Source organism: Fulmarus glacialis, unplaced genomic scaffold (assembly GCF_000690835.1).
Source record: "Fulmarus glacialis isolate BGI_N327 unplaced genomic scaffold, ASM69083v1 scaffold37860, whole genome shotgun sequence".
Taxonomy (NCBI): Eukaryota; Metazoa; Chordata; class Aves; order Procellariiformes; family Procellariidae; genus Fulmarus; species Fulmarus glacialis.
The window spans coordinates 1,619-13,824 of record NW_009190252.1 but is presented as its reverse complement, the minus strand read 5'-3'; the positions used below and the strand labels follow the sequence as shown (position 1 = coordinate 13,824).

At 49.5% G+C, this 12,206-nt stretch overlaps 1 protein-coding gene across 1 annotated transcript in view; it reads right to left on the bottom strand.

Moving 5' to 3' along the window:
- Positions 1 to 1,175: 1,175 nt before the first annotated feature.
- LOC104082024 (protein kinase C beta type-like) overlaps positions 1,176 to 12,206 on the bottom strand; it is a 12,273-nt gene continuing 1,242 nt past the window's right edge. Inside the window, exons 2-3 of the mRNA XM_009584976.1 lie at positions 11,027 to 11,167; positions 1,176 to 1,523 (exon numbers count right to left, since the gene is read on the bottom strand). Coding sequence (XP_009583271.1) covers positions 1,365 to 1,523; positions 11,027 to 11,167 — 300 coding nt within the window. The 3' untranslated portion in view covers positions 1,176 to 1,364. The remainder of the gene's footprint in view (positions 1,524 to 11,026; positions 11,168 to 12,206) is intronic.

The window sequence follows — 12,206 nt, the reverse complement described above, 5'->3', positions numbered from 1 at the left end:
CCGCGCCGGCATCCCCGAGCGGCCAGGGCAGCTTCCAGCCCTCGGCGCGGTGCAGCCCCGGCTCTCGGCGCTCCTGGTATCTCCAAGCCCAGAACTGTAGAAAGTCATTATTGCCAAACACATGGAGGTTTCTTTGACATTGTTTCTCACTTTTTATTTTATAATCAGTATTGGAAAAAAAAAAAATTGGCACATTACAACTTAAAGCAGATTGATACAGTGACAGCCCACGAACATCTGCAGAATAGTATAAAAGGAAGCTGCATGATTGTTATTGTTTCAAGAGAAATTCATCCTTCCTTAAACTTTTTCTTTGATACCAGAAACAAAACTTAGGCCATTTAAATATCTAGCGGCATTTTTTAAAAGTAGGACTATTAGTTGAAACAAGTTCTTTACAAGCTTCATATCAGAATTCACAATACTGTTCAAAGTTAAATAGCATCCCATTTGTGTTAATACCATTTTTTGACACATTTAAAGCGCAGGTAACAAACTCAATCAATTGCTTTGGCATTTGAAAAAAAGAAAAAGTTTTGCTATGAGAACCGATGTTGTGTGGTATTTACTAGGGTGACCATGGATTCGAAAGCATCTCCAACAGCTCTTTCAAATTTCCCCGCTTACAACGGGGTATGTTTCTTTTCATTAAAAAATGCCACTTAGAAACTGCACAATCAGGAGAAATCTTTGCAAACAACAGACCTGGCTTCCCTAATAATTTATCACCGCTGCTGAAGACCCAGCGCAGAGAACCGTGCCTGCCCAAATCCGCATACGTACGAGTCTATGGCGGCAAGGGGTGCTGCGGTGGTTTCAACAAACAGCAGGGCAGAACTACAAAAGAAGCCAGAATCGGCATTTCAGCTCTCCGGAGAGCTGCTCGGTTTTGGGAGGAGCCGAGAGGCTCAGCCAGCAGCACCCGCGCTGCATGTTCACACCACGGAAAGGTTGCGTTAAAAATACTTACTTGCCACTAAGGCTGAGAAGGCTAAATATTAGTTTTTCATGATTATATTAAAAGACTAGGAAAAGGGAAGAGCAGGAATCAAAGCACGTGCTGAGGAGATTTCTCCCAATTGTCATGGCCTACACCTCTCCATTTTACCTCCGTTAGCCAATGAACAGTTTTCATTTTCTACAAATAAAATGTCATAAAAGCACACTTGCAGCGCTAGTGCACATCACCCACCCCTTCAGGCACGCCCCAAATCATGTGAAGACACTTCTGGCTTTGAAATATGGTCACTCTAGTAGTAGTACTAAAGAAAAACCATGAATGCAAGTTTTGCAATGGAATACGTCACCACAACAGCAGTTGGGACTGGGTGATAGAGATGCAGGAATGAGATCTACACAGCTACTTAGCTCTTGGCTTCAGGTTTAAAAAACTCAGAGTTAACAAAGGAAAATCCTTCGAATTCTGACTGGTCAATGTTCCTGATGACTTCCTGGTCAGGAGGTGTTAAGACGGGTGGATGGCGAGTGAAAAACCGGTCGAAGTTTTCAGCATTGCGTCCACACTATGAGAGGGGAAGAAAAGAACGTATGGTGGGTGGAGAAAGAAGCGTGCGGGATGCGGCTGCAGCCACCCGCCCAGCCTCGCCGCGTGCCGCGCGCTCGCAGTGCAGCAATGGCAGAAAAGAAAAAGGTGCAAAATACGTATGAGCTTTGTTAGTCGCAAGGCGATGTTATCTCATGGCACAGCCAGAGACCGGCAAAACCCTCCGGCTGCACCATGGCAAGTAATTGCAGGAGGGGAATGAGATGGGAGTGCAATTACTTGCTGTCATTCCCTGCCTACATGCAGCACCGTACCTTCTCTCTGGCTACGCCACGCACACGGCAGCTTCTTCTGAAAGACCCCTGCGGCTTCCCGCTCAGCCATCCCTCCTTCCCCGGGAGCAAGAAGTTTTCATCATGCCTGGACTGCTTAGAGGATTCTCCTTGCTCCTGCCCAAGGAGAGGGCTTCTCGCCTTCCGCAGAGCTCTTGTAAACTGCTGCTGGCCAAATGCCTAATGCAGGCAGTTGTGCCCGGCAATCTCCAGGGCTGCTCCCTCCCTTCCTGACAGTCCGTGCCGGCGCACGGGGTGCCGCTCGGCTGAGGCGGGTGGGAGCTGGGGCACCAGGGCGCTCCTGGCCACAAACTTTCTGCCGCACAGCATCCCTGCAGCTTTCCACTGCCACTCGGCAAGGCTGGCTATCCCTAAAACCCTGCTCAAGCAACGTTTTTCTCTCTTGCCCCTGAAGGCAGCTAATGACAACCCCTGCTTCAGGCGGGGCAGGAGTCCAAGAGCACTGGCGAGCTCTCTGCAGCCAGCAAAGCCAGACGAGAGAAGAAACCAAAAGCTCTGGAGTCCGCCCTGGCTGGCACGGCACTGCGGGGCAGGAAAACACGGGGCCTGGAAAGCACCCGAGCACGCCGGGCCCTCATCGGGGGTCGGTCAGCATCCATCGCTGGCGGGCTGCCGCGGAGCAGGAGCAGGGCAGCAGCTGAGGATCCGGCTGGCTGCGCTGCAGCCTCTGCAGCGAAAGGGGGAGGTCGGGAGCAGGGAGACATGCCAAATGCCTTATTTAATTTTCTTAGCAATCAAAACAAGGGTCCCTTAACTCCCCGTGCTGCAAGTCATGATTTAATATAATAATAATAGCAATAGCTAATAACAGGTGGATACTGGGTCACTGCAGCAGCTACAAATTGTGCCCAATTACCACCTATCACGCGCATGTCGCATCCTTACGAACTGAGCTAGTGACTTTGCTCTGATGGTTGGCGAACTCTCCCTCCTATCGGGGCCATCACACAACCGATGCTGCCCTGGCCCTGTTTTCTCAGAAGAGATGCAGAAGCCAGCAGCTCTCAGTCCCTTCGTTCTCTCCCTCCATTTCCCCATGGAGAACGTACACTTCAAGTGCTGGGACAATTTTTCCTGGCATTTAATTTTCACTTGCTAAGGAAACAGATTTACATTTTTAATAAACATCAGACTAAATATAATGAAATATTAAAGAAATACATGTAAACTTCAACATTTCCCAGTTCCTTCCTCTGCCACAAAGGTTTCAGGGAAGACAATGTGAACATCCATCAGCCTCCAACGGCATGTTCCTTTGGCAGCTCTTATATGTTCTTACAGCGCCAAGTGAGACACTTGTTATCGCCAAGTCTCTAAAGAAGTTCAATGGGTAACGTTTGAGTTGATTTAACTCTAGCTACAGCCGTGCTGAATGCCAGCCCACCCAGCCTCTGAGCCCATCCTTCCACACCGCTGTACCTCTTGTCTTTTGTAAGGCCCTGTCTTAACCTACAGCACATTTCTAGTCGGGATTTGGTAAGCTTCTGCTCCCAAACGCCTCTCCTGTCTGTGACCATGAGCTCACCACAGCTCCTAACTCAGCACTCAAACTTACTCAGAGACCTCGGGGGCACTTTTTCCCTCCTGCATCTCTTCTGGGCTGCCGTGGTCACGCGCGCGGCACCACCAGCCACGGTAAAGCCAGCTCCTGCCTCTGACCCCACGGCTGAGCCCAGGGAAGAGCCGATGCTGCTCTTGGTGTGGTAGGTTGCAATGTGGTTTGCTCTTTTTCAAGTATTTGGATGCAAAAATGAGTTGGTGCTGCCCAGGAGAGGAGTTAGGCAAAAAAAAAAAAAAAAAAAAGAAAAGGAAAAAATCCAAACGAAGACAAACAAAATCCCCCCAAACCAAACATGCAAACACAGTGCAAACCAGTTCACCAGGAGGGTACTGAAGATGGGGGCTTCCCAAAATGAGCCTGAGAAGCCTTTTCATGCAGCCTATGAAGAGCATTGCGTTGTGGGGGAGAACCTGCCCCAGCTGCCCTTGGCCGTGGTCCCAGCACGATGCTGTCCGCATCGTGGCCCTCCAGGAACAGCTTTTTGGAAATCCCTGATTTCAAGCAGAGAGACCCAAATGGAAAACGACCTCTCCAAAGAAAGAGCAAGGGTCCCTGCACCAGAAAACATAGAGCCCAGGACAAATTAACAACAGAAACCCAGTAAGGAGATGGAGAATGAAGACACAAGCACAGCGAGCAGACTGGCAGACACAAGGCTCATTAGCTGCTCTTTACAAAAAGCCCAAGTTCTTGTACCTTGCCAATCCCTCACTGCTGTACGGACCCCATCCCGAGGCAATTCTCCGCATCTTTTCTTCTCTCCAAGCACCTTATTCCTGAGAGCAGCAGGCGGGTGCAAACTAACGGGGATGTGCCCATCTCCTGGGCAGGTGGAGGCTCAGCGTCATGTGAAGAAGTGGCCAAAGAGGGACCTTCTGGTTACCTTCCCCTCTCGGTTACTCCAGCTGTACCCGTGCTCCCCTCTGCAGCTCGTGTCTGATCCCAGCCCGTTGTCTCTGCTGAGGCCGGGAGCAGCTGGAAAGCAGCACCCCAGCCGTGCTCGGGGACAGGGCGAGGGCAGCACAAGCCCCGAGAGCCTCCCCGGGGAAGCCCTCCCGGGGCTGCTCACACCAGAGGGCTCAAAGGCTGACAGATACCCCCTCTAGAGCAGCACGACAGCAGCGAGGTTCACAGATGTCCAGAAACGAACAGCGAGGTTATCTGCTGATGAGCTGACAATTCCCACTCTAAGGAATTTCAACAAGAGCTGTCACAGCTCCAGTTTTTTTGGGAAGAGCTGGTCGCTGCTCCAGACCATGCAATCAGGTACAGCTCTAGAGTCTTGCAGAAGTATATTTGAGATGTTTGACAAGTCAGCATCAGCCAAATGCCTTCCTGAAAGCCATCAGATTATCAAAATAGAAAATAATTTCCCCAAATTGAAGTTGCCAGTTTCACAAAGCCTGGAAGCTAAAGTCACAAAACAAAGAGACGAGCTTTTCTAGGCCACGTTGTCACTAGTCTTCCCCCTCAGCACCAAGGTAAAACAAACTATGAGCAAGATTACTGGGAAAGTCTGCAGTGCTTAAGGTTATCAGTACAGTAACACGTAACATAGCAGCTACTAATAAGCCGCTCACCTGCAGATTCTATCAACTCCCAATATACAGTGAAAGGTTTACAGTGCTTTGAAAATATAGCTGTCATTGCCTATTAGCTTCATGAGATCTTGGTGGAGACATGCAAGGCAGTTCATGTGAAATGTCTGACAGCACTAGCCTTCTTTTTGCTATAAAGAAATGTGCTGCCTTAAAAAAGAAAAAAAAAAACCAAACAAAAGTAACCCCATCATTAAGATTTAAAAACGAATCCTCGTGAAATGCTTCCAGTTATTGGGATAGAAGGTACAAATATATTTTTAATATGTAAATTGGCAAGTGATAATTCTCACTGTAATGCAATAAGACAAGAACATGTGGATGGAAAATTTTAAAAGTTGCATCTATTCATAGTATTTCATGTCCAGCTTTGTGAAGTTTGCTTTTATTCCTGTGGACTTTCTGTTCAGATGCATAAGAACTTGGCCTGGTCAGCAAACCAAACAGCATATCCTCCCCTTTGGGAGCTTTCACATGGATAAAATATGTATGTTAAGGCTGGAAATTGTCTTTGGGTTTATAGAAGCCAGATCCAAGCCCAAACCCAAGGTCTAAAGGCTGTGAGCATGCACCTGTGCTGTGCTGCACGCCACGTCCCGAGCCACCCCCACGATGCCACAGGCGGCCATGTGGCTCTTGGGAAGGCGGCAGGTTTTCTTCCAGTGGCCCCACACTGCTGGAGCTTCAGAGGCAAGGTCTGGCCCACGCGCGTGATAAGAGAGAGCAGGAAGGATCCACGCCGCTCCAGACGGCAAACAATCGCTATCTGCAGGAGCACCATCTTTAAAGCTTCCAAAATCAAGTTCCTCTTTAAGGGACGGGAGATACGCTGTATGAATTTGTACATTTATCTAAAGCCACGTTGTGAAAAATCTGCCTCATTTTAGTACTATATTAATGTACAGGCATCACTCCATCCCGAATGGAGAAAGGGGGAGGGTGGGAATTTATCTTACATAAATCCCCAACGTGTCCTGTCTAATATTTATAGCCAGCACAGAATGACCTTTTTTTCAAGCTGCAGAAATAAAACTGTCAGCTTAGAAGATAGCCTTTTTATTTTATCAATTTCTAGCTTGATTTCAAATAGAGACAAAAGGCATAATAAAATATTTTCCATTGATCCCCGAGATGCAATCAAAGATCATAAAAAGCCAAGGATGGCTGTTCTCCTGCTGTGACAAAGCCCTTGCTCCCAGCGCCGAGGAGAAGCAGTGGGCTGAACATGCCCTCGATTTCCCAGTTTTTTGGCCCAAACCAGTAGCACAGCCACAATCCCACTGGCCTCGCAGGCATCTCTTGGGCAAGTCTGACCTTCCTGGTGCTGCTCTGGGTTAGAAACCTGGTTCCTTGCCACCTGAGGGAGGATCAGGGCTCTCAGACACTTCTGGCAATAGATGCATCATGTTTGGGGGAATTTGGGTCACAGCATGAACCTGGGGCCACGCCAAGGGTCCCTTTGCGCTAGTCAGGGGGAACGATGGTGCTTTTTGTCCGTAAGCGTCTGGCTAATGATCCCAGACCCCAGCTCAGGATGCTCCAGCGCGCATTCATCCTTGCTGCAGGCAAAGGCTGGGAGCAATCGCTGCGAGGGTTTTCTGGTGTAGGACCCCAGCTTTCATCTGTTCCCTATGAACAAAGCCAAGTTTCTGGCCAATATACTGAAAATATTGGCTCAATAATCAGGGGGGAAGCTCAGAGAAAGCCTTTACAGGACCCTGAGGCTACCAGAGCAAATCTTGTCTCGATTACGAGAGGAGATGTTTAACTTCAACACATTCGGCCGCCTCCCCACGGAATGCTCCTGCCCACTGTTGGCCCCCTCAATCCTTAAATCTCATCTAATTAGGAAATTACTAATGCAAACATCTGAACTCACCTTGCAAAGGCTGAAAATAGGGCTACAAAAATGCACATGCAGGGGAACCGGAGCTTTTACAAATCTGGGTCTATAAATGGCATTTCAATATTAATTAATTCAATGCAGTTAGAGGAAAATTAATTTATGCCATTAAAAATTATTAGATTAAAAGCAATTTTTTTAAACCACTGTCCTGTTGTGAGTAATCCTGTGCTCTGCTGTGTGATTTCAATGCTTTCAAAATGAGGAGACTTTTCAAATCACTAGGCTTTATGTAAAGTAAAGGAATAATTAGATACCAAAAACAGTAATTATCTCAATGAGAGACAGAGAAAGCAGGCAAGTGTAAATACACTTCCCAGGGTAAATGCAGACCCACAAAAGGAATTGTTATGCACAAGCCAAACCACGGAGCAGTCAAGCACAGCCCCATGTCAAAACCGCCGAGTTTCTGCACACCAAAGACAACCCAGACCCTGATCTGTCTCGTTACCGTCTCTGTGATAAAGGTTAATCAAGCACAAAGCACGAAGCAACACATGAGCTCTTGGGAATTTATTTTCAGCTCCGGGTACGTAACACCCAAGCCAGGCAGAGGGCTGCAGTGTCTATTTTCCTGTTGGTGTAAAATGATGCAGGTTTCTGGGTAATGATGTGAACCCTTCCCGGCAAGCGCAGGCTGGGGAGGCAAGGGGAGCCCTCACTCGTACCCATGCTCAGTACCTGCAGAGATGGTACAAAATCATAGAAACGTGCAAAAAAAATGTGCGTGCTGCAGAAGAGATAATTAGCAAAGATGCTTCTGGGGAGACGGAGAGGGCATCAGCCCAGGGGGAGAGGTGCGGAGGCAGCACGTGAGCCACCCACCCCGCTGCTCTGGATCGGGACCTTCCCTGGTGCCTCCATTTCCCCTCCTGCACCCGCCTGGCCACAGCACTCACATATGCAAGAGGAGTTTTGTGCTACTTCAGCAATGAGCAAACATGAATTAATGATACCTTCTGATTAGCAGAATTTGTTGACGTGATGCTAAAGACAATTTGGACCAGGCTCTGCTCCCCCGACTTGTTTTCACAGGGTTGCAGTGCTCAGGCACTACGCGGTGCTGGAGCACAGGAAGGCTGTGGGCATTTGTGGGCAGACACCGAGCCCGCAAGTGCGTATTATTCCATATTTTGAAACTTTGGCTTGCAGACAACCTCTGTAACCTTATCTTTATAGCAGCTAATTAAAAAAACAAAAAGAAAATAAAAAAAATAGACTTAAGCCAAGGTAAAGAGGCAGGCTAGCACAAATCCCCCGCTCCAGCAGGCGCTTGAGCCCTGCATGAACGGCTGAAGGTCAGAAGCAGTAAGCAACGTCTTTCCTCGTGACCCACCCAAGTACATTGTGAAGGTGCCCAAACCCGGATTTTCATTTCTGTGCTGCTCTGATCTGCACTCACAGCTGGCATGAAAGGAGCAGCATTTTCCAGCACAGATGCACTGCGTTGAAATATCAGCTATCAGCAGGTACCTGAGTTGTCTTAATCCCACCTAAATCCTAAATCAACTGCGCCTACCTTTCTATTAATCTTCCTGTCCTATCAAATGGTGAATTTTCCCCAGCACCAGCCGTTAGGTGAGACGCGACAGACGGCAGCTTACTGTCCCCCCTCCAAGGTCCAGCGTCAAAAGGATTTTCCAAGAAATAAGATATTTAAAGCAGGGCAAAAATTGCACATTTTAAAACAGTAAGAAAGCACTTTTGACAGAATTCATTGGTTTTAACTGTAAAACACCAAACAATAACACTATGCTACAACCCGTGGCAAAGAGCGTCACTGGGAATCTGCTCAGGAAGAAAGGGCAGATGTAGAGGAGGACGCAGCAACAGCTTCATTAGCAAATGAACACAGAGGTGAGAAACAGCAGGAGTTACGGATTTCAGGAGAAACAGGCTCCTGCAGAATAAGACCCCCGAAGCCCCCCTCCCGACGGGCTCCGGGTGCGGAGCAGCGTCCCCCCCACGGCTGGAGCTCACAGACCACCCGCCTCGTCTCCGCATCCTTTGCACAAAGGTTGGATCCCACCCTAAGCCAACGAATCACAATGTGTACAAACAGCCCCACACACTTTTGCCCTATTATACTTTAATATCATATATACCATTACTTCCCAGTAACGCCTCTCCTACACGGTCTAATGGCTTGAAGACGCCACTCCTTCCGAGGGAAAGGAAAGCAGGCAGCAATTCAGACCTCTGTGCTGCTTACCAGCAACCTGGGTCTCCACATCTCTGAGACAGGTAAGGAGAATGGGACATTTTTCTCTTTGCTGATGCAGAGGGCAGCCCAAGACTGCGCTGCACAGAAGCAGTTCTCAGCTGTGGAAGCGAAAGGCTCCGAGGACAGTACCCCGTATAGTTTCCTGCGAAGGCATTGCTGCACAGGAGTTAAACTTTGTAAAAACATTTGTCTGAAATTAAAATACGCGGCACCAAGCGCACGCAGGGCATCGCTGGCAGACCTGGGGCGAGGAGCAGACCACCCCCATCAACACTGCATGCCGGCAGGGAGAGGAGGCTGCGAGGCTCCTGCCAGGCCCAGCTAATGGGCGGTTTATTCATATTTGATCAGTCAGGCAAGGAGCTGTAGAAGGGAAAAGGCTGCTAGAGCAGAGAGGCATTTAGAGGGAGGAGAGCTAAAGGAGCCGAGCGCCCTACACCAAATGGACTCCCACTCCATGTTTTCCCTGAAAGCAGAGTTTTTCCAAGCACTGAAGGGGTCCCTTCAAAAGAACAGGTTTACTGTAAAGCAGAGGAAAAGCAGAAGTGTCCAAGGTTGTTAAGGGCAGTGGGGCAGGGGAAGGCTCAGCTAAATACATGAAGCATCTCTGGACTCTGAGTTGTGATCCAGGATGACGGATTAAGAGAGCATGCAATGTCCCCACCTTGATCACTAGGCATAGATATCAGTCCATATCAGCCATGTAAATCAGATTTAACTTTGGATTCACAGTTTTCTGTAAAACACCAGTGCCCAACTAGGGCACAGCAGCTAACAGGCATGCAGGAGGTGGAAACATATGAATAAGCCCATGCCTTGAGGACCTGGACCACCGCAGAGGGACTCAGACATAGCTGTGACCCTGCCAGTCCCAACAGTGGCAAATAGAAATAGAGAAATCCAGGGAGAGATGTCCCTGTCCCCGAGTCTATGTGGTCACTGCTGCCTGTGCAACCTCCCTTGGCAAGGGCAGAGAGACACAGCAAACCAACGTGCTTGGTGTCATACAGAGAAGCCCGAGCACCGCAGCTCGCAGGCTTGTGCCCTCGCGCTGCTTCCCCAGGAGCCCTGTTCGCAGCAGGCAATAAAACCTGCTTTGTGGCTCAGGCTGCACCCTGCACTGGCACAGGCATTACACGGACAGATGTCACTGCAAAGACGGCTGGACCAAGGAGCCGTCAAGTAGCATCGTCTTTTTTGACAAATAGCTTTCAGATTACTCATGCCTCCACCTCAGTTTCACTGCTGGCAGCTTATCTCCCCCTACAGCCTCGCACTCCCAGCACACGCAGCATCTCTCTCGCTAGTAGAACCCATCTTAAAGCAAGGCAGAGACGAGAGACAGCAGCCAGGTTCTCCTCGCTGCAAAGCTCCTCTCCACCCACGTCAGCGCCCGCACGCGAGCCAGGCTCCAGCCTTCCACCGCTTTTACCTTGGAAAGAAACTGTTGAGTGAAATACTGCCAATTCAGACAGACTGTGAAATAAAGATGTTGAAATAAAGTTTAGATTAAAAAAAAGAGAGACCTGTTCAGCTTAAGAAGAAGGGAGGGAAAAAACCAACAGAAAGACTGACCCCTGGAATAACAAACAGACAGTATTGCAAAGCAATTAAATCAGTGAGCTAATCGCGCGGTGTTTCTACCCCTGCAAGTCAGAGCGAGACAAGGCGTCCGAGAGTTATCCTTTCACAGTTTGACACATGCCAGATCGGAGAGAGCAGACAGAGAAATGGTACCTCCATGCTGCGGGCAGGACGAGCAGCGCCTGCACGTGTGTCTGTGCCTGTGCACCCACGAGCACGAGTGAGAGAGACTGTGCAAGAGAGAACCGGCGCGTGGGAGGGCGGGAGGGGAGAAACACGCTTAACGCAGCCACACTTACAGCCTTTGGCTTGAAGGGAGGCTGGATCTCCTTGCGCTCCAGCTTATCCCAGTCGATGTAGCGGAAGAACGCGTGCTCCTTGATGTCCCGCTCCCCTTCTGGGCCACATCCCAGTCGCTTGGCAGGGTGCTTGGTCATCAGCTTGGGGAGAGGAAGAGAAGAAACAGTCACACACAGAGCGGCCAGCTGCTTCACAAAACGTCCACTTTGAGAAGTCCCCAGGTGCTGCGGTGCCCGCACCACGCGGCCGCTGCCCCAGGATGCCCCACATCAGTGCCCGGACCCCAGGAGGGGCTCCCATCTCCTCTCCCGGCTGTTGGTGCTCGAAACAAAGGACAGAGGGAGGAGCAGGAGCAGCTCCAGGGACAGGGAAGGTTGACAATGGCTTACAACAGCAGACGAGGCAGATTGCAGGTACACGAGCACTGGGTGGGATGAGCCTTTTCCTTTTCCTCGGGAAATGAAATTGGTTCACCAAGAAATAATGTCGGGGTGCTGGTAGAGCTCCCCACACCGCTGCAGCCTGCTACAACAGGGGGAGCAGAATGTGCGCAAAGCGGCTTAACAGTCCCTTTGCTTGGTAGCAAACTTCTCAGCATCTGCATAACTGATTTTAAAGGCCACTGCCTATTTAAGATGAACAATCTGCCCTCAGAAACTTTGATTAGCCCTAGAAGGAGAACCCCCACTTCTCTGGAGCCGCGGCAGCACAGACGAGAGGCGTATTTCTAATGAAAGAGTCAATTTGGAGAAAAAAGCACAAACAGTCCATTAATGTTGTTTATCATCTAAACTTCTCCTCTTCACTGGCTCAATAAGAAAAGTGAAAAGGGCCACGGGAATTAAGGGCGGCTGTACAAACATTAATATCCTGGGGGCATTGTTTGAGCTGTGTTCAGAGATCAGATGGAGATTCCAGAGATTTGTAAGACATTGATAAGCACAGAGAATATGAGCTGTACACCTGCAACAAAAGGACTGCTTTATTAAAAGCAGGGCAGTTAAAACTGATCCCAGAGCTGTGCAGAGGTTGCAGCAAGCCTGACTCCATCTCTGCGGGCCATGGGTCTGCAAGAGACCCCCGCTGCCCTCCCGCGAGCCCCCGGGAGGGACAGGGCACCCGCAGCTCTGTGGGGAGGCACTAGTGCTCCGGCCGGGGAGCCGAGAACACCCCCCCCCC